The following is a 27,672-nucleotide window of genomic DNA, read 5'->3' as shown; positions in this document are numbered from 1 at the left end:
CCAAGTGCTGGGATTAAAGGCGCGTGCCACCACGCCTGGCATGCACCACATTTTCTTTATCTATTTTTCCATATCTAGGTTGTTTCCAATTTCTGACTATTATGACTAGAACAACAGTGAACATGGTTGATGGAGTGTCCCTGTGGTAGGCTGGAGCATCCTTTGGGTATATGCCCAAGAGTGGTATAGCTGGATCTTGATGTAGGTTGATTCCCAGCTTCCTGAGGAACTGCCATATTGATCTCCACAGTGGTTGTACAAGTTTGCACTCCCACCAGCAATGGAGGAGTGTTTCCTTTTTCCACATCCTCGCCAGCAAGGGCTTTCACTTGTGTTATTGATCTCAACCATTCTGACAAGGGCAAAATGGAATCTCAAAGTAGTTTGAATTTGCATTTCCCAGGTGGCTAAGGATATTGAACATTTCTTTAAATGTTTTTCAGTCATTTGAGTTTACTGAAAATTCTGTTTAAATCTGTATTCCATTTTAAAATTGGATTATTTGGTTTTTAAATATCTTGTTTCTTGAGTTCCTTATATGTTTTGGGTATTAATCCTCTGTTGGATGTGGATGCAGTAAAAACCTTTCCCCATTCTGTAGGTGGCCACTGACAGACAACTGACAGTGTCCTTTCCCTTACAGAAGCTTTTTGGTTTTATGAGGTCCCATTTACTAATTGTTGATCTCAGTGCCTGTGCTAATGGTGTTCTGTTCAGAAAGTCTTCTCCCATGCCAATGAGTTCCAGGCTATTCCCCACTTTCTCTTCTGTCAGATTCAGTATATCTGGTTTTATGTTGAGGTCTTTGATTCACTTGGACTTGAGTTTTTTGTAGCGTGATAGATATGACTGTATTTCTGTTCTTCTACATGCAGCCATCCAGTTAGACCAGTACCATTTGTTGAATAGGCTATCTTTTTTTCCAGTGTATATTTATGTTTTTTTTTTAAACAAAAATCAGGTGTCCATGTGTGTGTAGATTTATATCTAGGTCTTCAGTTTGATTTTATTGATCAGTGTGACTGTTATAATGCCAATACCGTGCAGTTTTAATAACTGTAGCTCTATAGTACAATTTGAAATTAGGAATGGCAAGACCTCCAGCAGTTCTTTTATTGTTCAGGATTGTCTCAGCTGTTTTGGGTTTTTTGTTTTTCCATATGAAGTTTAGAATTGACCTTTCAAGGTCTGTAAAGAATTGTTTTGGAATTTCCATGGTTACTGTATTGAATCTGTAGATTGCTTTTGGAAGGATGGTCATTTTTATTATGGTTATCCTACTGATACACGGGCATAGGAGGTATTTCTATCTTCTGATATCTTCTTCAATTTCTTTCTTCAAAAACTTGCAGTTCTTATCATATAAGTCTTCCACTTGCTTGGTTAGACTTACTCCAAGACTTTTTACATTATTTGAGGCTATTGTGAAAGACATTGTTTCCATGATGTCTTTCTCAGTATTTGTATATAGAAGGGCAACTGAGTTTTGTGAATTTATTGTTGTATCCAGCTATTTTGCTAAAAGTGTTTGTCAGCTCCAGGCATTCCACCAGGGAACTTGTAGGGTCATTTATGATTACTGTTATGTCATTTGCAAGTAATGATAGTTTGATTTCTTCCTTTCCTATTGGAATACCTTTGATCTCTTTCAATTGTCTTATTGCTCAAGCTGAGACTCTAGTATTACGTTGGGTAGGTGTGGAGAGGGTGGGCAACCCTGTATTGTTTCAGCTAAGACCTCTAAATTGAGTAATAACGGAGAGATTGGACAATCTTATCTTGTTCCCACTTTTAGTGGAATTGCTTTGAGCTTCTCTCCATTTAACTCGATATTAGCAATAGGCTTCCTGTAAACTGCCTTTATTTTGTTTAGGTATGTCCCTTATATCCCTAATATCTCCAGGATTTTGATCCTATATTTTTTCTTTCAGTTTGTTTATATGGTGGATTATATTTGTTGATTATTGTATAGTAAACCACTCCTGAATCTCTGGGCTGAAGCCTACCTGGTTATGGTAGATGATGTTTTTAATGTGTTGTTAGATTCAGTTTGTAAGTATTTTAGCATCTATGATCATAAGGAAAACTGGTCTGTAAATCTCTTTCTTTGTTCAGTCTGTATGTGGTTTTGGTACCAGGGAACTGTGGCCTCATAACATTAATTGGGCAATGTTCCTTCTGTTCCTGTTTTATAGACTAATCTCACCCTCCATGTGAGCTGTGGAGAATCCCCCATGGCCCAGGTCCTTCCTCCATGCTGTGTAGCCAAGTCCTACTTTGGGAATTGTGCCCCACCTCTAGGGATGGTCTTGGTTTTGCTGAGTCACTGTAATCCCACCCGTTTTCATGAACAAATGGTTGAGGAGCCAGGATAAGGCTGCTCCGTGGAGACATTCTCAGCGACTTCCTCCTTGGGTCTTCTTGGTGCTCTCCAAAGCACTCACTCTTGTATTCATTTTCTGCTTTCCTTGGGTCTTCTTGGTAAAGCACTCACTCTTGTATTCATTTTCTGCTTTCCTGGTGTTGCCTGTTTCTCTTTCCCAGCCCTTCTCTGATTGGCTCACTGGACCATTTCCTCAGCCCAAACAACTTCCAGAGTAGCCTCTGACCAAATTGTCAACACAGCCCTCCCTCCTCCTGGCCAAGGAGTCAGGTCTAGGGAATGTCGGCCCAGGGACTGTGAAGCGAGTCCTCTGAAGGATTCTGAGGCATGGTCAAGTCTGAGAACCCCAGTGTTAGGTATCAGTTGATTGTCTTCACTCTGTATGCCATTATTGTGATAGTATGTGTCATGCATGCACACACTTTGGGTGCAAAAATGTATGGGAAGACACACACACAAAGAGAGAGACAGATGACAGACAGACAGACACGTAGTCACAGTCTCTCTTAATCTCGTGCCTTAGGAGCCTTTCTCAGTGTTGAATACAGTTCCAGGTGGGTGCCTGCCGTTGAAGACCTTTCCTGAGCATGTCCGCACACACGCTGTTAACTCTAACTTGTTATATAGTCTTCAGGTTTGTATAATTCTGAGGTATGCTTTACCTTTCTTTAAATAAGATGTTTTGCGACCAGAGCTTCATCCTGAGATCTTGTGGTTCAGGTCTTGAAGGTCAAACACAAAGGCTCAAGAGACCATGCTGACACCTCCGTGTTGATTTAAGAGTGTTCCTCCTAAGTTTGTGTATTGGGAGATTCATTTTCAGTGTGGCAATGCCAGGAAGTGAGATCTTTCTTTACAAGGATGCCCCGGGTCTGGGGAGATGGCTCAGTGGTTAAAGCACTTACCATGCAAACAAGACCTGAGTCTAGATCTCCAGAACCTGTGTAAAAGCTGTGTGAGCATGGCAGCTCAGTCGGAATTCCAGCCATAGGAGGTAGAGCCAGATGATTTCTTACTGCCTTCACCCCTCTCCCCAAGCAGGCTGGCTAGTAAGACCATTCTCATAGGCAAGCTCTGGGTTTGATTTCAAGACCTTGTTGCAAAAGAATAAGATGGAGTGAAACAGAGGAAGATTCCGGACATTGGTTTCCAGCTCCATACTTCCATGCACACACATACATGTGCACGCCCACACATGTCCTCATACACCTGTGAACATATGTATAAATATGTATGCATACCACACACATATATGAAAAGAAGAAAAGTGGGGTTGGGGGGGAAGTGGGCCCCAGTGGGATGGATGTCCTTAGTGGGTATACTTTGAGAAAAGGCTAAGGAGTCCTGAGCTCTCTGGATTCCTATTCTGAAAATTGAGCTCTTTTTTCCTACCTGTTCTCCCAGCTGTACCATGTGCCATGAGGTGACACAGGCAGGTAGGGCCATCACGAGAGGCTGCACCATGCAGCTCGGCTCTCTAACCTCTGTCTGTCTGTCCCTTTTTCTTCTTCCCTCCCTCTGTCTACCCCTCTTTCTCTATCTCTTATTTCCTCTTTGTGCTTCTGTCTTCATCTCTCTCTCTCTCAAGTTAGCCCACCTGAGGTATTTTGTTATCACGGTGAACAACAGGCTGATACCACCTGAGGGACAGTGTAGGATTAGGATGTGGCTGGGGCTGGACATGCAGAGCTACCCCACTGTCTGAGGAGGGAGGAACATATTATAATTTGAGTGGTGTACTGTGGTTTACGGAGTGGGTTGTCATACTAATTCAGAAAAGACTGTCATGCCTTGGCCCTCTGGAAGTTCCAAGCAACAGGGAGAATGGAATCAGTTTTAACCTTGAGATATCAGTTTTGAACATGGAAGCACCTTCGAACTTCTAGGTCTCCTGGAATACATGAACCTTTCTCTTGTCCATAGACCCTGGTCCTTTTGTCCTCAATTCTCAGTCCCCACAGGAGCTTCTATCATTCATATCCTTGGGAGTCTTGAGGTGGCAGGACAGACCTGCTGTGGTAAACTTGCCCTGAAGCTGCTCACAGTGACAGTTGACCTCTGTGTGTCAGCACGTGCCTACCCGGGTCAGGCAAGAGTCCTCCAAGTCTGCAGACAGTGCCACAGTGAGTCATCTTTCCCAGCAGTGGCTTGGCTTCCTGCCTCTTCTTTGGCTTATGCAGCCGGCTCAGACTCAGAGCTGCTGATTCGGGGTCTACAGCAGGACTCTCACAAGAGAGTGCCTTGCGGTCTTGGCTGTTAACACTCTCTCCTGAGTGGCCTTTCTCCTTTATTTTCCTCCTGCTCCAGATGAATTGAGGCTTTCTTTTCCAGTCTCTGCAGATCCCAGCTCTTTCCCGATGGCCCCTATTTGATTTTTACCTCCACACCCTCCTTATTACTTTGCTCCGTGTGTTTTGTCAACCCGCTTTCTGTGGCAGGAGCCGTGCCCACCTCTTTGTGTTCTTGCTTTTTAGCAGGTCTTAGTCAGAAAGCCAATTTCATCCGGTGCCCTTGAGTTGTTATTTTTAATAGTGGTGCTGTTTTCCCCTGGATTCCATCTATTTCCCAGCAAAAGCTCTCAGCAACTAGATTGGGGTTGGAGCTATGTGTGGGTTTGTGGAAGGGGGTGCGCTGCTCATGGAGCCAGAAGAGGGAGTCAGATACCCCTCCCTGTAGCTGGAGCTACCACTTGTGAGCCACCTGACCTGGGTGCTGGCCACTGAACTTAAGCCCTCTGCAAGAGCAGTGTGTGTGCCTAGACACAGAGCTCTCTCTCCAGGCCCTTGTTTGATTTTTTTTTTTTAAAGATTTAATTTTATTTTAAATTATGTGTTTGGGTGCATGCATTAGTGTGTGTGTGTGTGTGTGTGTGTGTGTGTGTGTGTGTCTGTCTGTCTGTCTGTCTGTCTGTCTGTGAGTAGGTTTGTGGACATGAGTGAAGGTGTCCTTAAGCCAGAGATGAAGACTGCACTGGCTGGTTTTGTGTGCCAGTTTGACACAAGCTGGAGTTATCACAGAGGAAGGAGCTTCAGGTGAGGAAATGTCTCCATGAGATCCAGCTGTAAGGCATTTTCTCAATTAGTGATCAAGATGGGGAGGGCCCATTGTGGGTGGTGCCATCCCTGGGCTGGTAGTCATGGGTTCTATAAGAAAGCAAGCTTAGCAAACCAGTGGAAGCAAGCCAGTAAATAACATCCTTCTACGGCCTCTGCATCAGCTCCTGCTTCCTGACCTGCTTGAGTTCCAGTCCTGACTTCCTTTGGTAATGAGCAGCAATGTGGAAAGTGTAAGCTGAATAAACCCTTTCCTCCCCAACTTGCTTCTTGGTCATGATGTTTGTGCAGGAATAGAAACCCTGACGAAGACAAGGACCTTGCATCTCCTGGAGCTGGAGTTACAAGTAACTGTGAGCTTCTGGACAAACAGACAAGCAAACTCAGGTCCCCTGCACAAGCAGTGCTTGCTCTTAACTAGTGAGCCAACACCTCTCCAGTTCTCAAACTGAAACTCAGAGACGATCACTGTGACAAACACCCTAGGGAACTAGAACTTAAACGACCCCATGGATGATTTAAACTTCTGGAACCAGGCCATGACAAAGAAAAGAAACCCTGGCAGTTAAGATGGGGCTCCGTGTAGACAGGTGTCAGGCACGAATAGATGCTTGAATCTTCTGGGCTCCGGAGGGCTTGTAGGAGGCTTGAGTCTTATAAACTTCTTGTGTGAGCCGGGAAGGGGGCGTAGTCAGTACAAGCAAAGCGTTTGCCTTGTAAGCATCAGGACCTGACCAATACCCCAGAACCCACATAAAAAAAAGCAAGGCACTGTGAAATGCCGGGACAGGAGGATTCCTGAGACTTGCCGACTCGTCAGATTAGCCCGCTTGGCCAACTCCAGGTCAGTGAGAGACCTTGTCTCAGGGAAACCAAGGTGGGACAGTGTTCTGAGGAAATGAACTGGAGCTTTTCCTGTGGCTGTCGTGTGGATGTTAGGGATACACACACACGCCTCTGTATTGCTGAGGGTGTTGGCACTGGTTTCAACTTGTAAAGCACTGGCAGTTTGCAGCAACTTCTATGAAATCCTGGCTGGTCAAGGGTTGTACTGCAGGTTGAAGGTGGACAGTCTCCCATAGGTTCACGTGTTTGTGTATCTGGTCCCTAACCTGTAGCGCTGTCTGGGGACATTGTGGAACCTTTAGGAGGTAGTATGGAAACTTTAGGAAGCCCAGCCTCCCTGGAAGAAGTGGCCTAGCAGGAGCCAGAGCGAACCTTTGTTCCTTAAGTTGCCTTTGTCGGGGCGTTTTATTACATCCTTAAGAGAGGCTAAGTGCACATGTGAGGGGGATTCTGCCAACTTGACAGGGTCTGGTATCTCCGAGGGGGTACGCCTCTGGGCACACCTGTGAGGGACTATCTTGATTAGGAGGCAAGACCCACTGGAAAGGTGGGCAGAAGAAGCAACCTTCTGTTCTAGGGTCCAGGATTGCCTAGAGACAAGAACAGAAGCTGAGCACTGGTCTCTGCTCCCGATTGTGGACACAGTATGACCAGGCAACTGCTGCCGTGATGGACTGTATCCTGCATCTATGAGTAAAATAAATCCTTCTTCCGTGAGTTGCTTCTATGGGGACGTTTTATCACAGCGACGAGACCGGCAGCTGATACGGTCCATTTCCTTCTCTGTCCCACGGGACGGCTTTCTTGGCAGTACTGGTTATTTCTCAGAGGCTGCAATGGTAAACCCTACTGAGAAGATGAGACGGACTCCATTTCTCTGCATCCCTTCCTTGCAGATGGAGAAACATGCTCATAATAGAGAACATGAATGATGTAAAACGTTTTACAGGTAATTATTACAGGATGTCATCAATAACTACAACTTCATGATCGCTTCGGTATTTTCAATTCTTTCATGGATGAAGAGGCTCAGACTGGCCTGGGACTCACTGTGTATAGCATAGGTTGGGTTCAAAACCAAAACCTTCCTGTCCCAGCTTCCTGAGTACTGGGATTATACATACACACACCCGCCCTACTTTTGCTGTGTGTTTTGGGGACTCAGATTCTTGTGTATTCATGGGCAGTACATTACTAACTGACTCGTCTTCCTGTCCCTAGCGATACTTTTCTGCCACAGTCTAGAAATAAGCAAGTTTGGAGCAGCCTCCATAAAACACAGCGGTGCCATAAACACACCATTCTGCTCTATCCGCTCCCTACCGTTCATATTAGTGACGACCAAAACTCATACTGAAAGTTGTACATAATCGTCAAGGCGTACGCTACACCTGCATCTCTATTGACTCTCTCTCGTCTTGCGGCAGCCCACGATCATCCTCTGCATTGCAGCCATTGTGTTTTCTGGCCTCTTCCTTACAGCAGCCGTCTGTGGGTGGTTAACTTGGAGTCTTCTCCTTCCCCTCCCACTTGAGCGGTAGTTGGGAGTGGAAATCGGATTCCAGACTAATGTTGCTGCTACTGCGCGCGGTCGTCTCATGTTTGGTGTCGGAAGAGCTCCAGTGCTTTCTCCCTTTGTAAGCAACTGAGCTCTTCCCTCCCACTCATGTAATACCTTTTCAGGAGAAAATTATGATTTGATCCGTGGAAACTGTACGTGGTGGGGGAGGGGCGGCGCTGTGAGATGCTCACAGTGTTCCAGCCGAGATAAGTATCTTTATCGCCTCAAACATTTATCACTTCCCAAATAGAAGCCTTAGTTCTTTTTCGTAAATTCTTCAGTCTTGGTATTTGTGGGGTGTGTGTGTGTGTGTGTGTGTGTGTGTTTCTTCCTGTTTTTAACAGGGTTTCATTTAGGTCTTCGAATTCGCTATTTGGTCAAGGGTGACCTGGAGCTTCCAGTTCTCCTGCCTCCACCTCCTGAGTGCGGGGATTTCAGGATCACCTGGTGTGTGATCAGTGCTGGGGACTGAGTCCGGGCTTTGAGCACACTGGGCAAGCAGTCTTCCAAGTGATGCTTAGGATCTCATTCAGCCCAGGCTGGCCTTAAACGACCTGTGTAGCCAGGAATGGCTTTGAACATCTGATCTTCCCTCCTCCATCTCCCAAATGGATGCCAGGAGTACACCCCTGTGTCGACAACTTCAAACATAGGATATACCACTAAATTCATAGCATTGCTCGAAGCAACAGTGGGCTTTATCTCTTCCAAGTATGCCTGAGGACCCACTGATGGACCTTTCCTCAAACTCCTTCTCTCTACTCTTCCCAGTCTTGGTAACTAGGGTTCTCCACTCAATACTTACAGAACCGGAACATTTTCCGTCTCCACATCCAGGCAGATCATGTAATGTTTGCTGCTCCGTATGTGGCTTATTTCATGTAACACAGTGTCTTAGTCAGGGTTTCTATTCCTGCACAACATCATGACCAAGAAGCAAGTTGGGGAGGAAAGGGTTTATTCAGCTTACACTTCCACACTGCTGTTCATCACCAAGGAAGTCAGGACTGGAACTCAGGCAGGTCAGGGAGCAGGAGCTGATGCAGAGGCCATGGAGGGATGTTCTTTACTGGCTTNCCTCCCCTGGCTTGCTCAGCCTGCTCTCTTATAGAACCAAGACTACCAGCCCAGAGATGGCACCACCCACAAGGGACCTCCCCCCGATCACTAGTTGAGAAAATGCCTTACAGCTGGATCTTGTGGAGGCATTTCCCCAACTGAAACTCCTTTCTCTGTGATAACTCCAGCTTGTGTCAAGTTGACACAAAACTAGCCAGTACACACAGTATCCCCAGGTCTACCTTTGTAGTTGCAAATGATGGCATTTCATACTTTTATGGCTATATTTTATCATATATATATATATATATATATATATATATATATATATAATTTTCTGCAATTACTCATCAGCTGACAGTTATTTAGGCTGGCATTCCATTCCGAGGTTACAGGGAATGGTGGCATAAGGACATGGGGGATGTCTCTTTGGCATACTGAATTAAGTTCATATATATTTATAAGCCAGATTTCTAGACCATATAGCAGTTTTATGTTCTGGGGAATCTACATGCAGTTTTTAATATCAGCTGAATTCATTTAGATTCCTGCCAATGTTGTGCTAGTGTTTCTTCTCTTTATCTTTGCTGACATTTGTCGGTTTTTTTTTTCTTCATTTTTGATAATAGTCATAGTCACTGGGATGGAGTGATATCATGTTAAGGTTTTAATTTCCTTTTTTCTGATGATTAGTGATGGTGAACATTTAAAAATAGATTTTATTTTTAATTATGTGTGTGTGTGTGTGTGTGTGTGTGAGTGTGCACGTGGAGTTGGCTGTGGAGGTCAGGAGAGAGCACTGGATTCCCTGGAGCTGGAGTTGTAGGTGGTTGTGGGCTACTAGATACAGGAACTCAACTTGAATTGTCTATAAGAGCAGCAAGTGCTCTTAGCCAATGAGCATCGCTCTAGCCTTGGCTTAGGGTTTCTGTCTCTCAGATAAAATGCCATGACTAAAGGCTACTTGGGGAGGAAAGGATTTCTTTCACCTTACAGGTTCTAAGTTGGTCAACAAGGGAAGCCAGGGCAGGAACTGACACAGAGGCCATGGAGGGGTGCTGCTTACTGGCCTGCTCTGCGTGGTTTGCTCAGCCTTGTTTCTTACAGCATCCAGGACCACCAGTCCAGAGGTGGTGCTGCCCACAGTGGCCTGGGTGGCCTCCCACACCAACAATCAATCAAGAAACTCACTATAGGCATCCCCACAAGCCAATACGGTGGGGCAAAGTTTTCATTTCCCCCTTTCCAAAATAGTTCTAGCTTGTGTCAGTTGACATAACAGTAGCCAGCTCAAGTCCCAAACATCGTTTTTACGATACTCGTTCTAACTGGGGGTCAAGTGATATCTCACTGGGGTTTTGGTTTGCAGCTCTCTGATGATTACTGATGTCGAATACCAGTTGCCTACGAATATGCTTCTTTAGGTACATTGCCCATTTAAAAGACCAGGTTATTACTTATTGTTCATTAAATTGTTGGAGTTCCCCTGTGTTTTAGATCACCCACCTCCATCAGATGTACAGTCTACATATGTTTTTTTCCTTTCTGTAGGTTATCTCTTCTTTCTGCTGATTGGTTCCTTCTCCTTTGACAAAGCCTTTCAGCTCTATCCCCACCATGCTTTTGCATTTGTCCCCTGTAGTTTTGGTATCTTATCAAAAACTTCACCAAAAACACACCCTACAAAGTATTCTACACCCACATTTTCTAATACTAGTCTCAGTTTCAAGTTTAATGGTCTTGAGTTGATTCTTTTTTTTTTTTTTTTAAAGATTTATTTATTTATTATATGTAAGTACACTGCAGCTGTCTTCAGACACTCCAGAAGAGGGTGTCAGATCTTGTTACGAATGGTTGTGAGCCACCATGTGGTTGCTGGGATTTGAACTCGGGACCTTCAGAAGAGCAGTCGGGTGCTCTTACCCACTGAGCCATCTCACCAGCCCTTGAGTTGATTCTTGTCTGTGGTAGAAGATTTGGTTCTAGTTTCATTCTGCCCCCCCCCCATTTATTGAGGACCCTTCTTCTCTTTTGTGCACTTTGCATCTTTGTTAAAGATAGGTGTGTGGGTTTTATTCCATTGTCTCTAGCCTTGTTCCTCTGTCTACAATGTTTTGATGACCATTGTCTTAGGGTTATGGTTGCTGTGACAAGACACCATGACCAAAACAACTTGGGAAGGAGTTTATTTCACTCACAGTTCACATAACAGTTCATTATCAAAAGCAGGGGTGGCAGGAACTCAAACAGGGCAGGAACCTGGAGGCAGGTTGTGAGGCAGGCGCTGATGCAGAGGCTGTGGAGGGATGCTGCTTACTGGCTTGCTCCCTATGGCTTGCTCAGTCTGCTTTCTTACAGAACCCAGGACCACAAGCCCAGGGATAGCATCACCCACAATGGGCTGGGCTTTCTCACACCAATCACTAATTAAGAAAATGCTCTACAGATTTGCCTGCAGCCTGATATTATGAAGTTTGTTTGTTTGTTTGTTTTTAATTGAGATTCTCACCTAACTGATGACTCCAGCTTGTGTCAAGTGGACATAAAGCCAGTCAGTACAACTGTAGCTTTGCAGCCTGTTTTGAGGTAGTCAGATACGGTGATGCTTACAGCTGTTTTCGCTGATGATGACTTTGTTCTCTGGCTTTTTTTGTTGTTGTTCTATATAAATTTTAGGCTGTTCTTCTGAAGACATTGAATCTGAACATTTCTGTGGGTAGTATGAACATTTAGTAGGATTTCTCTTTCCCATCTACAAACTAGGGATATCTTTCAGCCTGTATGTGCCCTCTTCCATTTTTTCCCCCCATAAACATTTTATTATTTCTGATGCTGAGAACTTTCATCTCTTTAATTAACCTATCTTTGGGGATGTTATTTTGGGTAAGTGTTATAAATGTCTTTGCTTTCTTGAGCTCTTTTCAGGTAACTTGTTATGGATGTGGAGACAAGATATTGATTTGATTGCATTGATTTTGTATCCTGCCGCTTGGCTGAATTTGTTATCACTATTAATTACTCTTTATTTATTATTCTACTAGGGGTGTGTGTGTGTGTGTGTGTGTGTGTGTGTGTGTGCATGTACATCCCGCACACATGCAGACAGTGACAGTTTAATTCCTTCCTTTTCCATGCCAACGTGGTGTATTTCTTTGACTTGCCAATTGTCTTGGCTAGGACTTCCATCTCTGTGTTGAGCAGCGGTGGTAAAAATGCACACCTTTACCAAGTCCCAGACCTTAGTGGGAATGAGTTCACCTCTTGAAACTCCCCATGATATTGTCTCCCACAAGCTTTAGGAGGCTTTTCCCTTAGTCTCTTCCTCCTGAGATGAAGCTATTCGTACCATATATTCACGAATGAATGTTTCTTCATATTTCCTTTGAGAAAATGCCAACACCAGTGTGTTTCTAGCATCAAACATTCTCATTCATTCATTCATTTATTCATGCATTCTTTTTTACGGCATTGGAGGTTGAACCTAGGGCTTCACACATGGTAGGAAAGTGTTCTCTCCCCAAGCCACATCCCGAGCCCCCCTTTTATTTATCCTTTGGAGACAGGTTTGCACTAAGTTACAGGCTGGTCTTACACTCACTGTGTTCCCTGGCAGGCCTTGAGCTTGTGATCCTCCTGTCTCCGTCTCTAGACTAGCTTGGATTTTGATCCTAATAGTGCTGACAGTGTTCTCAGTTCTCTACTGCACTGCTTTCTGGGACAGTTCTCCTATGTTGAATCTGTATCCATGTCACCACAATGGTGGTGGTGGGGTTTCCTTCGTCCCAGCACACCAGCGAGCTTGGCATCCACCATAGGCCTTGTGGTGGACTGGTGTGCATCTAAATTTTTGACATTGGTCGTAGGTTTCTCATATCTCTGCAATGTGGTTGTGGTATCTGTGGTTTTCTCTGTTAACTGTGGTTATCACGTAAGTGTGTGACATTTGGCCTGTTAATCTCAGGAACAACATTGGGTTCTGTGGTTATGTAATTCTGCGGTAGTTTGAAAAACATACTTCTGTATAAAATGACGATACCAATAGGTTTTAGGAAAGTCAAGTGTGGTACCAATCTGCATGCTCAGAGTGCTTTACTCATGGGTGAGAGTTATGGGTGTGTGTGGAAGTGTGTGCGCAGATGTGTGTGTGTGTGTGTGTGTGTGTGTGTGCGCGCGCGCGCGTGCGCGTGCATATGTGTATACTTATTCCTGTGCGTTTGCATGTATCTGTAGGTGTGTGTATGTGTGTGTGTTCCTGTGTAGGCCAGTTGTTGATTTTGAGTGTCTTCCTTAGTCACTCTCTACCCCATTTTAAAAAAAGATTTACTTATTTATTTTATGTATACAAGTGCTCTTTTTTCATGCATACCAGAAGAGGGAATGAGATTCCATTAAAGATGGTTGTGGGCTACGATAAGATTGCTGGGACCCCAGGGCCTCTGGAAGAGCAGTCAGTGTTCTTAACTGCAGAGCCATCTCTCCAGCCCCCACCAGCACACTTTTAGAGAGGGTCATTGAACCTGAAGCTCACAAACATGACTGTGCTGGCTGCCCAGCAAGCTCCGGGGATCCTCCAGTCTCTGCCTTCCCAGAAGTGGTGTTAAACATATGCACAAACACACAGCAACCATGCTCGGCTTATTTTACATGGGTCTGGGGGACCAAACTCAGGTCCTCATCAATCAATCACTTTAATGACTGAGAATTAGGGTTCCAATAGAGACCCGATGATCCATCTGCAGTGCTGGGCTAACAGAGCAGAATCTTGGCTTCGGTCTTTGAACTCACCTGACTCAGATGGCTCAGCTGGTGACATTCTGTAACCTTGACACTGGCAGTGGTGGGTCAATAACCTTGACACAGGTGCTGAGGGATTTCTGTAACCTTGACACTGTGGAGGTAGGACCAGCCACATCTGCAGCTGCAGAGACTCAGTTGTGAGAAGTGGGTCAAGTGTTACATAAAGTTACATAACAATAGATGACAAAGCCAGACCTAAGTTTGGGTTTTCTGCATAATGCAAACAAACCCCTTTCTGCGCCATACTAGGAGGCTCATTCAGTCTAAATTTAAAGGCGTCTGTGCCTTCTAGCTTTCCCAGGGCTTACAGGACCAGGCCTGACTCCCTTATCATGACTAGAGTCACAATGTCCTTTCACTTGTGCAAGCTCACTGGTGAGATTGACCAAAGTCTTGCAGTGCAATGTGTGCATTTGAACTTCCGGAAACTGTGGTAAGCAGTAAAGAAGGTTTTCTGCTACACTGAAGTGCTGTATGGCTTACTCAAAAGCCCATACATATATTTACTAAATAACAAAGGTGTCCTCATTAGTTTCATGTCAACATTACACAAGCTGGGGACATTTGGGAAGAGAGACTCTAAACTAAGAAAATGCCTTCAGAAGGTGGACTTGTAGGCAAGTCTGTGGGGGCATTTTCTTTCTTAGTGATTGATGAGAGAGGGCCCAGCCCATTGTGGGTAGAGTCACCCCTGGGCAGGTGGTCCTAGGGTAGATAAGAAAACAGGCTGAGCAAGCCATGGGAATAAGCCAGCAAGCAGCACTCCTCTGTGGCTGCTGCATACATTCTTGACTCCAGGTTCCTGCCCTGTTTGAGTTCCTGCCATGATTCTCTTCAGTGATGTGGAACTGTCAGCTGAAGTAACCCTTTCCTCCCCAAGCTGCTTTTGGTCATGGTGTTTATCACAGCGGTAGAAACCTGACTAAGGCAGAAGGTTGATGTTAGTGAAAGTGTTGGCTGTATAGTGGCCAAATTTTGTCTTAAAAAAAAAAAATAAAAAATTCAAGAACCTTCAGAAGTTTTGTACAGACCTAGGAACATGATGCTCAGGTTGGGGGGCCAGGCATTCCCACTGAAAACATGTTTTAATAATATTAACACAAACATTTAAGATTTCCCACATCTTGCAGCATATAAGGTACACCTTAATAAAAGCTTTGAGAACTATGCGTGTAAAGACCGCGGCAGTGCTAACAGATGTGGCAGAAGACAAGGCTCTGTCAGTCTTGGCACTTAAGATGTTTCCTATAGAGACAGGGTTAGGTTTAGGGATTAGGGTTTTAATGCAGCCGTAATCACACCCAGAATTACATTAAAAATTATCTATTCTCTCTGTGTGTGAGAGAGAGGCGGGTAGGGGAGGGAGGAAAACAGAGAATAGCAGTGTACACATGAAAGTTAGAAGACGGTTTGTAGGAGTTGTGTATCTCCTACCATCCCTGAGGTGTGGGTGGGTCTCAGGGATTAAACTCAGGGCAAGAGGCTTGGCAGCAGACGCCTTTAGCCTTTAGTCTTTTTACTATCCCTATTCGCATTGAATTTAAAGGCGCAGTGTGATGTAAGAAGTGTATATTGTTTCCCCAACCCCCTACATCATTAGGACATTTCTGTGTTCTCAGTTCCCAGAGCTCACGGTCTATTTCTTCCCCTTACAGTACTTGGGCTGCATCGAAGTTCTGCGCTCAATGAGGTCTCTTGACTTCAGTACAAGAACTCAGGTTACCAGGTAAGCTCTCTTCAAAGTGGATGCCTGTGACTTTATTTCTGAAAGGAAAGAGCTCCAAAGTTGGCAACCTAGGAATTTCTAGAAGAGAGCCTGTCCCTTCCAATACCAGAGGCTGGTGATGGAATCAGGACTCACACTGTGTTAAAATACAGGTGTATCTGTCCATGCGTGGAGAGACATGTCTCTTGTTGGGATCATCATGATGGGCACCTGACCCTTCTGGGATATTTTTATAACTGAGCGGCAAACCATCATAATTAAGGGGATAACTGTGTGTTCATGTTTGTTTCCCTAACATAGGAGTCACTAATACAAGATCAATACTAAAAATCACCAAACTATATTCTTTCTGAAAAAATGAAGACCAAGATTTCCAGAGTGAATTTCCAAAGTGCATTGAGAGAACAAATTTCACAAGGCTAGAGGTGGAAATATTCGTGGAGAAGATCATTTTGGAAGGAGATTGAATTTTTAAAATAGTTGATTTCCAAATTATATTTTAGGTTGTATACAAAATATTGGTTGTATTAGGTTGTATTCATTATGATACTTTTTTATTAATATTTTTATTATGAAATACTGGATTTCATTATACTTCTACACACACATGCTGATGTACTGTTTTCACATGCTTCTCCTGTCACTCTCTTTTGTCCCTCTTTCCCTTCCAGCTTGTCCCCCTCTGCCCCAAATACTCTTTCTATTTTAATATTATGTATATTTAAATCTTCAGTCTACAAATGAGTGAAAAACATGTGATTTTTATTTCCTTCCCAATTGCCCCTTCTTGTTCCCCTTGCCTCCTTCCCTGGCATAGCCCCCCTTTCTGCTTTTCACACACACACACACACACACACACACACACACACACACACACACACACTGTTAGTCAGTCTTATTTCACTTAACACAGCAATCTCTGGTTCCATATATTTTTCCTACAAATGACCATTATTTAAAGTATTTTATATGTGTTTCCTACATTCTAAATTTCTCACGAGCCAGGCCAGAAACACTTTTCAATGAAACATTATAGCTAAATATAGTTTCCAATAGAGCCAAGCTTTTAAAAAAAAAATGCTGATGGCTCATCATGTTGCAGAAGACAACAGAGGCTGTGATTTAGCAGCATCCCCGTGGCCCGGGGGTCGCTATTGTATTGGCAGTTGTGGAATTGCTCAGACAGCTTCCTCAGAAAGTGGCCCTTCATTATTTCTTCACCCACATCACCTTATGCTGCTTCTCTGAGTCAGGAACCCACGTCTGAAGGTTTACGTCATCATGGGTAGTCATCACCTGTTAAGTCTGGACCTTAGCCTTAAGTACTGTTGTACGTAATACCTGTCCTTCTTCACTAGTGAAGTCCATGGTCAAGCACTCATGTTTCTCTTCTCCCTAAAGCAACTCAAGACATTTGGTGGGAAGATGTCAAAACCAGTGAACTAAACCAAAGGACTCCATCCCCACCCAGTTTGTGAAAAGGCAGAGGAATTGTGTTCTGAAGTGAGAGTTGCTAAAAGAAAAATCTGTTTCTCTGGTCACTTAGTCATTCACTGTGCTCAGGACCGCAGACAACAGACCCGTGAGGAGGCTTTTCGGGGGAGGATGAGAGGCGGAGTGAGCTTCTCTCACAGGCTAAGGTTCTTGTTAGGGCTTGTGTGTGGGGGGTGATCATGGGGTTGGGGACTTTTCAGAAGTGTTGGGATATGGGCTAGGGCAGATGGTGTTGATGGTTAAACCAGGAAGGGCAAGAACAGTATTTGTGGTGATTTGATGATCTGGGGTGGAGGTGGGGGATGCGTAATCATGGGAAGGAGACACCACTGAGGCTGGTTTCTCCTTCCTGTGTCTTAGAGACAGAAGATAAGATGGTTGTCTTAGAGTGTTTCTGTTGCCATGAAGAGATGCCATGACCACCGCAACTCTTATAAAAGAAAGCATTCATTGGGGCTCGCTTACCTTTTCAGAGATTTAGTACATTCTTGTCATGGCATGACAGCAGATGGGCAGGCAGAAGGAGCTGAGAGTTCTACATCCAGATCCACAGGCAGCAGAAAGAGAGAGTCTGGGTTTGGCTTGGGCTTTTGAAACCCCAAAGCCCACCTCAAGGAGCCCATCTTCTCCAACAAGGCCACACCCATCACAACAATATATCTATCCTCTAATCCCTCTCAAGTAGGGCTACCGCTAATGACCAGGAAGTCAAGTATATGAGCTTTGGGGGGTCATTCCTATTAAAACCACCACGATGGCCATTTTGACTTTCTCTCATTGGAAAAGCATGCACTGTCACATGTGCAGAGTGATCCCACTGCGCAGGGATGTGGGGGACTGGGTACGATGTTCATGTTCATCTGTGTGATGGCTGTCTTTAAAGTCTAGTGCAATCATTTCTACTGGGCTTCCTCTTTGCATTTCGGAGGCACTTTCATTCCACTGATGCAGCTATTAAGTTCTGCCTCAAGTTGTGCTGCTGAGAAAGTGAGCTGTCTGCCCTGCCCTGCCCTGCCCCGGTGCCCAGTGTCCAGAAGCCAGATGGCGCACAAATGACTGAAGGTCATTTAAGGGGCTACCACCCTGCTCCTCTGGGGTGATAGTAAGGGGAGCAGGTTGGGAGCCACGAGTAAAGAATTACAGTTTCCTCTAAGGTGAAGAATTCTTCTTAGGGACCTGTGGGTGGAATCCAAGTGAACAGAAACACTCATGCTATAGAAGAAAGCAGGTGACTAGCACTGGCGGATATGGAGTTTGGATGCCCCTCTCCAGTCCCATTCTACTGTGTAAAAATGGTTCAGCACGCTAGGGCAAGGGGAATGTCAATCACAGAAAAGGTGGTGTTACATTCTGGTTGCAGCAGCATTGCCTTGGGTTTCATTAGGCTTTTGAAAGCTACGTTGTTTATCTCCGCGATGCCCTCTGTCCCTGTGTTATCTCTACTATGTGACATGTTTCTTATCGAAGTTAGTTCCTGGAGCATCCTCACACAAAAATAATAATTTGATACATCAGCAATAAAAGGGAGCTGTTTGCTTCCAGAGGGAACGCTCTGCCATGCCTTTTAGATTTACCACAGGGTGGAGCTTTAAAAATATGTTTTTAATAGAAATAGACTTATGTCACTTTCTTTTTCTCTTTTTCCCTTAAGCCCTTCCCATCTGCTTTCCTTCCAGTGTGGAGCTTTTAAGGCCTTACTGGCAACTATGTTAACTGTGCTTGTCTATTTAATTAAATACTTCCTCCATAATTCATATAGCAAAGGCATTCTTGAAGGGTTGCAGGAAACTTAGCGTGGTTGGATTATAGAGACACTAGGTGAACTTGTTTCTAAAAGTATTTCAGCCATGATATTTAATTGAGTCCATTTTGTGAGCAAATAACCTCTATGCATCTGTTTACTGCACTTTAAAATATAACTTAAAATTTCTACCCACATATTATTTGGAGGTACTGACAGTGGTGTTATAGACCCTTTTCAAGGTAGGTTTAGTTTTATTCTGTTTCTGGCAACTGAATTTATTTATTTATTTATTTATTTATCTATCGATGATAGAAGTCATGAATTTCCAACTAAAACATGACTTTTAACTGTTTTCCAACTAATACATAACTTTAAAAACCTAAGTTTTTAAATTTAATTGCTTCTATGTACTGTGTAGTTTTGTCTACACAGCTTTGTGCTCCTAGACTATTGCACATGTATGCCTGCCCCAGAACTATCTCTGATCTGCAAATAGAAAACACACACACACACGCACACACACACACACACACACACACACACACACACACACACACACACTGGTCACTTACCCAGAAACTCACAAGACAAGACTGGTTGGCTTTATCTTCTCGGCTTCTGCACCTCCTTCTCCTCCCTCTTCCTTTCTTCCCAATTCTCTCTCTGAGTCTTTCAGCTGAGAAGATGGCCTGGCCGAGCTCTGCCAAGCCAGTGTGTACCTGAAATATTCAGCCTGGTCTGGATTGGAACACATAGCAAGAAGGGAACCAGAATAATATTTACAGATTCTGCAGGTCAAAGTCTGCTCACAGAGGCTTCTGGTGGAGTTTATTTGGTCTTAATGCCAAGATTTTATTTATCACAGTGGACATGGCATTGTGCGTGAGCATTCCTAGTAAGAGAGACATCAAGGCTGCAGCAGGTAATGCTTCCCCCAGGGTCCTTGTGCTGATGGACTGTACAGAGGAGCTGAGGCCCTCAGTGCTTGTAGAAGCTCGTGGGAGATTCTGCAGAGGAAACTGCTTCTCACAGGGCTCCTCCTCAGCAGGCTCAGAGAGCACAAGTCCCCGCCTCCCCGCCCCCACAAGGTACTCTCGTCCAACACATTTTTGGAATAGGACATGTGTACCCCACCTCCCTCATTTGTGGATGGGGAGTACGTTTTGTAATGTCAGAAGTAACACAGAAACCCCACTGTGTGTGTGGAGGGGGGCAGTGAAACTTTATTGTTCTAAGTTTCTAAGCTAGCTCAGCAAACTGATGGCCTCACTTCCCCCACCTAATCCCACAACTGTGATATGATCGCTGCCTGCTCTGTGGCCCCCAAAAGGCTCAAAGACCAAGGACAGGGACCAGGACTGATGTGACCTAGTTCCCAATTGGAGGCCATTGGAAGCCTTTATTTGTGCAAGGCTGTTGGGTTTCTACGCTGGCTGCTGTGACACAAGACTGATTTCAGAGTTGCGATCCCCCCTTTTGCACTACTGGGATTGTTTAACAGTATTTCCTGGGCGAGGGGGCTGGCCCTCATCTGGTGAGGACTCCTGGGCAGGAGCTTTGGAGTCGGCGGGAGCTCATGGCATGGCTGTGAGTACATAAGTGGACAAGAAATATCTTTGTTCACCGTTGTGTTAAACTCGGTTACTGGAAGTCCCCCAAGGCCAAATTTTTGGATGGTGGAAAGTTGTAATATCTATCTAGTACAGTTAAAATTCAGAGTCCTCAGAAAGGTGGCTCATACCTAGAAAGTTACAAAGGCCCTTCTCTGATGCTGAATATCGATCGGAAACTTCAATTATCAACCGGAAATCATACCCTAATTGAGCAAGATGCTAAGGGTGTCTGGTCGGGAGAGCACATTGAGAAGCAGAAGGGAGGACCCCGTTCTCTCCTCATCCCTCTTGCGTATCCCTGGGGAGATGGTTCTTTTTCATTGTCAAAGCAATGGGATTTGGATCACCATGGAAACACATCTCTGGAGGAGTCAATGAGAATGTTTCCAGATAGATTTAACTGAGCAGGGATGACTTACCTTGAATGAGGGCAGCGCTATTCCCAGACTGAATAAAAGCGAAGTTGGGTTGATTGGCCCCCACCTCTCTCTGATTCTCAATATATGTGTATATTTTTTTATTTTTTAAAAGATTTATTTATTCTATGTATATAAGTAAGCTGTAGCTGTCTTCAGACACACCAGAAGAGGGCATTCATTACAGGTGGCTGTGAGCCACCATGTGGTTGCTGGGAATCGAACTCAGGACCTCTGGAAGAGCAGTTGGTGCTCTTAACTACTGAGCCATCCCTCCATCTCTCTCTCTCTCTACTTCTCAACTGTGGATGTGACATGACCAGCTGTTGCACGCTCCGGCTGCCATGCCATCTTCACCACAGTAGACTGTACCCCTTCTTAAGCCCAACTGTAAGCCCAAACAAACCCTGCCCCCTAAAGCTGTTCCTACTTATGTGTATGGCCATTAGCAACGATACAAGCTCTCTCCTTAAGAGTAATCACAGAAATCACACCGGAGTTTCTAGTCATGAAGGATCCTATTAAACTCCCTGCAATGCTGGGATGAACCTGATAACTGACTGGTTTGCTTCCTCTTTGGGACCTGTGGACTTGTGCTCTCAGCCAACTGTGGCTTGCTGGAGTCTTGGATGAGTTGCAGGTCATTGATAAGATGCTATTCAGAGTCCAACATGAGCTTGTGTTTCTAAACTCCAGAGAGGGAAACATCTTGATGTGTTTTAGGTTCTTTACATCCCTTATTTAAATAGACTCCCAGACCCCTGTGAGTTCTGAGGCCTTGCACATGACCATCAGAATATCCCACACGGGCTTCATGGCTGCTCTGCACTCTGATTCAGAGCAGGAAGGTTCTGTTCTGGTAATAGCTGTGAGAGGAAAGCATCTTTCTTCCCTTTCTCTCTGTCCTTGTTCAGGGTTGGGGTCTCAGAGAAGTCCCTCAGAGAAGAAGCTAACGTCTGTGGGTGTTTAAAGTGATGTGCCTGGGTGGGGTACCAAACACGTGCAGTAGAGGCACCCACAGACACATGGTCTGTCATGAGCGAGGGATCTGGTGACAAGCCGGGACATGGAGTCTTTTCATGCGAGGGGCTTGACTTAGAAGGCAGGGGTGTGAACACAGGGTGTTGATCAGAAGGAGCGATACACCATTGCAAGTGACGGGCTTTGAACTCTAGCAAAGAGCTGATAAGGCCTGGCCCTATGAAAAAGAAGCAGAGGTCTGAATGGGGTTCTTCAGAGTGGCAGTTCTATGTGTGTGCTGGGGTGTAGCCTTGCTGCCCTTTTATGAGCATGGCCTCAGGTGTGGTCTCCTCACACCTGCCCCTGTGTGGGCGTGGTCTCTTCACATCTGGCTGCATGGGGGATAATTCCTCTCCAGCTGAAGGAGGACCTGCTGGACCAGACCCTAGCATGGCGCCTCAACTCCATCTTCAAGATTTCACCCGGAAAGTTCAGCCCCTGGCTTCTCACATTCTGTAACTCCAGGTAAAACTTTTACTCCACTGCCTTCAGATCTGTGGGTCTCAGCGTCCGGATCCCCACACTCCACTCCAACAGCAAAGCAGGTTTTAAGAAAGGGCACATTTACTAACAAGTGGCTTGTGTTGTTTACATTGGGTTTGCTTTCTCTAGCCCCATCCTCATCAGGATGTGTGTGGAAGATGAAGGAAAGGGAGAAGGTCAGGTGAGGCCTGGGTTAGTGGGAGCCTTGGGGATTATGTAGCCCCGTGACACCTCTGATGGGTACCGAATGCCTTTTATGCAGGCCTCCTGATAATTATTTTCTCCTGGAGGTGAATGTCACCACCTCTATTAAGTGTGCAAGAATTATCCCAGGGGCTTCATGTCTCTGAAGGCATGGTGACCTTAACTGGATTAGGGTGGCTTTTCTCATTTGAGAAACACCAGGTAAGGCAATACTGGGGAATCTTGACTTCATAAACCCACCGCACAAAACATGTTATGCTCTGTACCTGGCCACCTATTGTGGGGTAGCTGATGAAGGTGACCCATGTCCACCTGCCCCCTTAGGACTGAGAGAAGGAGCCACATCACCATTTCACCCTTGAAAGTGGGCTAGTCAATTCTTGTATCCCAAATTTCCCTTCTCGCCACAAAACAAACAGCCCCCATGTTGATTTCAGCTAGCTGCGCCAGAGAAAGGAGCGAGTCTATTTTTATAGCTAGCTCCTCTGAAGCTGGGCAAGTCTCGGAATGAGGAGAGAGAACACCGGTGTGAATTGGCCCTCTCTGCCCCTGTACACTTAGGCAGCTCAGAATAGCTGTCTCTGGATTGGAGCCCTACCTGCTCATTCTAAATGTGCCTGCCCTAAAACATGCTTCCAGCCTGATTACCTCTCCCCACCCCGCAATGATGAAAGAGGAGGCAGGGAGGACTTAGTGCTTCCATGTTTGGGGGTGGGTTTTCAAAAGTCGCCTGTGCATGTGTGTGCTCTGCCTTTGGAATGAAACTTAGGTGGCATTGGAACTCTGGACTTCAGCCGCTGGAATATTTGTGTGCTCTGGTCTCTCACCTAACAGTATTTGTGTTTAAGTGTGTACCAAGTGCAGGAGGTATAGTGGAGGCCCCTGGTGGCCCAGAGTTCAGGGAAATGGGCTATCTATGCACTCATGAGGGTGAGGGACTGTTAATTTGGATGTCGAAGAGACATCTCCCCCCTTGATGGGACTGAGTCCAAGAACACTTCTCTGAAGAGGAAGCAGCAAACACTGGCTACTTTCCCCTCCAGTCTCACTGAAGAAGGAGCACGGTGGCAATTGTTTAGACCTGGTTGGATGAGGCAGGCTCACTCGTTGAACAACGCTCACTGGATACTCCTGATTGTGCAAATATGTTCTGTGCAGAACTTCCAATTGGTGCCCAGTGTGGATGTGGGTCAGCATCAGAAGCCACAGTACACTGTACCCCTCATCCCCCCCCAGTCCTAAGCCTCAGTGTTAGGACATGAAAGCATCCCTGGGGCATAGAGGCCTGGGCTCTGTCCTGTAGAAAAGGGTTCTTACCCTGTTCTGATGTTGTGTTCAATCCCTTGACCATGATAGCGATAACAGATTCTTCTCAACTGTGAAAGTTAGGCAAGATATTACTGCGTGGCAATGACTGGGGTAGCCATGGTTAATAGTAAGGGCCCACGGGTGTTACCTTAATTAGATCTTAGGTGCATTAGTTTTAATATGCATACACCCTTCAATCACCAATAGAATCCAAGATACAGTATAGGGAGGTTCTTAGGAGACAGCAGCCCCATGGAAACTGAGTTATGGAGTTCCCATATGACTTATAGGCAGCTTGGCTCACAAGAGGCTCCTCTCCCCACCAATCCCTTCTGCTTGGATAACCTTGGGTGTGTGTGTTGGGGGGGAGGTGAATCTTGTGAGTCCTGTAAGTTTTGTTTACTTCCTGAGCTTATGAGTCTCCTTCCTGCCTCCAGGGCAAACAATTATAAGTGTGCATGTGTGGGTGGAAGGTGGATCCCTGGACTAGTATGGGTGCTGGAAACTGGCTGGCCTTGGGTGACTAAGATAAGAAAAGGAAGAGCAGCTGACTGGGGCAAATTCATGTAGAGAACAGGTGAAGCCGGTTGGGGCATCTGGTTAGAATTCGAAGGTTGTGTCTACTCCTGGGGCTGGCCTGCTCTCTTGGCAACAATGATAATAGTTTCTGACATAAACTCCTGACTGCATGAATTTCCCCCAGGCCATCTCTACTAGAATGGACCGAAATCTCCTGATGCCACGATCCTAAATAAGCCTTTCTTCCCTTAAGCTGTTTTGGGGAGGTATTTGTCATAGTGACATGGTGTCAACCACCCCAGATGTCAAAGAGCTGCCTCCAGATTGATTCATTGTTTATTTATTGACTGCCTAGGAAGGTGTCTCTGCCTCCTGGCACACTTTGTGTCAGTATAACAAAACACTCGAGGCAATTAACTTACACAGAGAAAAGGTTCATTTTTCCTCCACTCACAGTCTTGAAGGTTTTACTCCTTGATTGACTGACCCCTTGATTAGGAGGTTCATTATGGCCAAAGCAGATGGCAGTGCAAAACCAGTTACATCATGAGGGAGGGAGGGGGAGAGGAGAGAGAGAGAGAGAGAGAGAGAGAGAGAGAGAGAGAGAGAGAGAGAGAGAGAGAGAGAGAGAGAGAGAGAGAGAGAAGGAGAGAACAAGACTCCACAATTCCCTTCAAGGACATGCTCCCATTGACCTAAGACCCTCTACTATGAGACTATGAGGCCACTTCCTAATGATTGACACCAGGTCGAATAGAATGAGAGCCAAGCACAGGGCCTTTGGTGGTGGGAGGTGGGGGTGAGGGTGGGGACAGGGAGGAACATCAAGATGCAAACTGTAGCAGTGGGTTGGGGTCAGGATGTTTCCAAGAGAACCTCTCCCTTAGCTCCAGATGATGACAAGGAACCAAGGGTGGGACTTCTGACCTTGGAGTCCAGCTTAAGAAGGAATTGGGGGTATGGAGATAATTCAGTGAGCAAAACTACCCAGTTCACAAGCCTGGCGAGTGGAGTTTGGCTCCCCAGTACCCAGAGAGTGGTGGTAGGCAATGCTAGCACTTCTCCAGCCATATAGGAAACAAAGCCAAGAGAATCTCGTAGAAGTGCAGAGTGCTTCAGAGATAATATGGAAAGCGAGAACTGACTCCCAGAGCTGTTCTCGGATCTCCACATGTGCACTGTGGCATGTGTGTCCCTACACATGCGTGTCACACTTATGCGTGCATACACACACACACACACACACACACAACTGGTAGTGAACAAATATATGCAAGCAGTCTGGACAGAGCAGGGCCACAGAGGTCTTTGGTGTGTGGGCTTAGGACTCAGGCCATACTTGTAGACTGACCCCCTCATTGTAGACTGACCCCCTCATTGTAGACTGACCCCCTCAGTCTCCAGAGGTCTCATTCTCAAACCCGGGCTACCATATAGTCACATGATCATGGCACGGGAACAAGGTGGACCACATGAGTGTCAGCTTCCGACACGTTTTTGAGGTGCTATTTCTGTCCAAGAACCCACTCTGGGAAGTATTATTCTTTATTCCAGGAAAAACTATTTTTTGTTAAGTCTTTGGGCAATTCTTTTTTTTTTTTTTAAACCCCAGAACCATGCAATGCAAGAACTGTCCGTGATACCACAGCTTTGGAAATAAGTCCACTTATTTATTTATTTTTTTTCCAAAGGAGCCCACTCATGTAGGAATTTTAAAAATGGAGATCACAGTGGACTTGGTGGCAGAAGCTGGTTTAAATAGCATCCGTGTCATAGATCCGTGGTTCTCCTCCCCGTGCTCCCTGTAAGGACCATCTGGCATGGTGTGTATTTATAATCCTCGGTCCAGAAGCACATTTGTGTCACAGTGTACCTCCTTTATTGCTCCTTTTCTGCCGGAAGGATCCCTCTGCTCCTGTCAGAGGCAGCCTGGCCTCAGGACTTTACAGCTGGGGCACCCTGTGCACACGGCTTTACTTCCCTGATTTCATGAGGTTTGTCAGCACTGCAGAGCACCCATGATGGTGCCTTCTTCTCGGGAGGATTGGGAATCCACTGAGCTGGTGTCTGAAAAGCATTTAATTAGCTTAGCACAGAAAAGCGCTCAGCCAGCTGGGCTCAGAGTCGTATTTTCTTCTCTTTAAAAAATGTTTATTTGTTTTTGTGCGTGTGTGTGTGTGTATGTGTGTGTGTGTGTGTGTGTGTGTGTGTGCATGTCATAGCACACATGTGGAGGTCAGAGAACAACCTGTGGGAGTAGGGTCTCTTCTACTATGTAGGGGTTGGGACTTGAACTTGGGCATTTAGTCTTGGTGACAATCTTCTCCACCCTCTGAACCATCTCAGTGGCCCCAAATTTTCATTTTTGTCTCATCATCTCCCGTCGGCAAATCTCATTGCCTTAAATACACATACAATGGCATGTATTTCTTCTGGGTTAAAAGAAAAATTGACCCGACCCCTCAGCATCTACTTGTAGTCCTGGACTGCATTTACAGAAGTCGCTTGGTGGTGCGTGATGCTGGGATGGTCAGAGAGAGGGTGCAGTCTTGAGTCTGTCACCATGTTGAGGTTATTTTCCCTTGCCCACTACCACCACAGTGCCCTCCTGGCATCTCTCTGGCAGTCTTTGTTGGTTCTCACCACAGCTCGGGTCTGTTTCAGCTCATCCTTCCCCCTTGTTCAATTGCCAGGGATTGCCAGTTCCTCCTGGTGACCGCTCCCCCTCTTTTCTAACCCTTATCTTCGATTTCCTTTGTTCCCAATTTTAAAAAAGTATGTGTGTATATGTGCGTATATATGTATCTATGTATGAATGTATATGTCTCTCTGTATGTGTGTATATATGTATGTATGCATGTGTGTATGTATGTTTGTGCATATATATGTAAGTGTGTATATATGTATGTATGTGTATGTATATATGTGTGTATATGTGTGTATGTATGTATGTGTATGATGTGTGTGTGTGAGTGTCAGTGCACACATGCCATGGTGTGTGTATGAAGGTTGGAACAGCTTGAGGTGTCTGCCTTCACCTTCCACCTTGTTGGAGATGGGTCTCTTGGTGTGTCCGGTGCATATACCAGGTTAGCTGTCCTGCAAACTTCCAGGTATTCTCTGGTTTCTCTCTCCCAGCTCATGGCAGGAGACTTGGGATTACATCCATGAACTATTCTGTGTAGTTTATATGAGGTGGATTTTGGGGATCCAAAGTTAGATCCTCACACTTGTCCTTTGCCCACTGAGCCTTTGCGCCCATGGCCACAGTTCCTTGTTTCTGCTAACATCAACTTGGTAAAACATGCAGATTCTCAGTACACCCTACAGTGTTTCTGACACCTGCAGGAGCATTCTGTTTTTTTCCTTTGATTTAAGTTTTATTGCATTATGATGAGAAAAGATACATAATTTCAATTTATCTGAATTTGTTAACATTTAAAAAC

The 27,672-nt window shown here is 45.2% G+C and overlaps 1 protein-coding gene across 1 annotated transcript in view; it reads left to right on the top strand.

The window, feature by feature from the left end:
• Positions 1-27,672, top strand: part of Shc3 (SHC adaptor protein 3) — a 137,129-nt gene that overhangs the window by 40,545 nt on the left and 68,912 nt on the right. Inside the window, exon 2 of the mRNA XM_021215436.2 lies at positions 15,355-15,425. Coding sequence (XP_021071095.1) covers positions 15,355-15,425 — 71 coding nt within the window. The remainder of the gene's footprint in view (positions 1-15,354; positions 15,426-27,672) is intronic.

Source organism: Mus pahari, chromosome 16 (genome assembly GCF_900095145.1).
Source record: "Mus pahari chromosome 16, PAHARI_EIJ_v1.1, whole genome shotgun sequence".
Taxonomy (NCBI): domain Eukaryota; kingdom Metazoa; phylum Chordata; class Mammalia; order Rodentia; family Muridae; genus Mus; species Mus pahari.
This window is presented reverse-complemented; position numbering and strand designations above follow the sequence as displayed.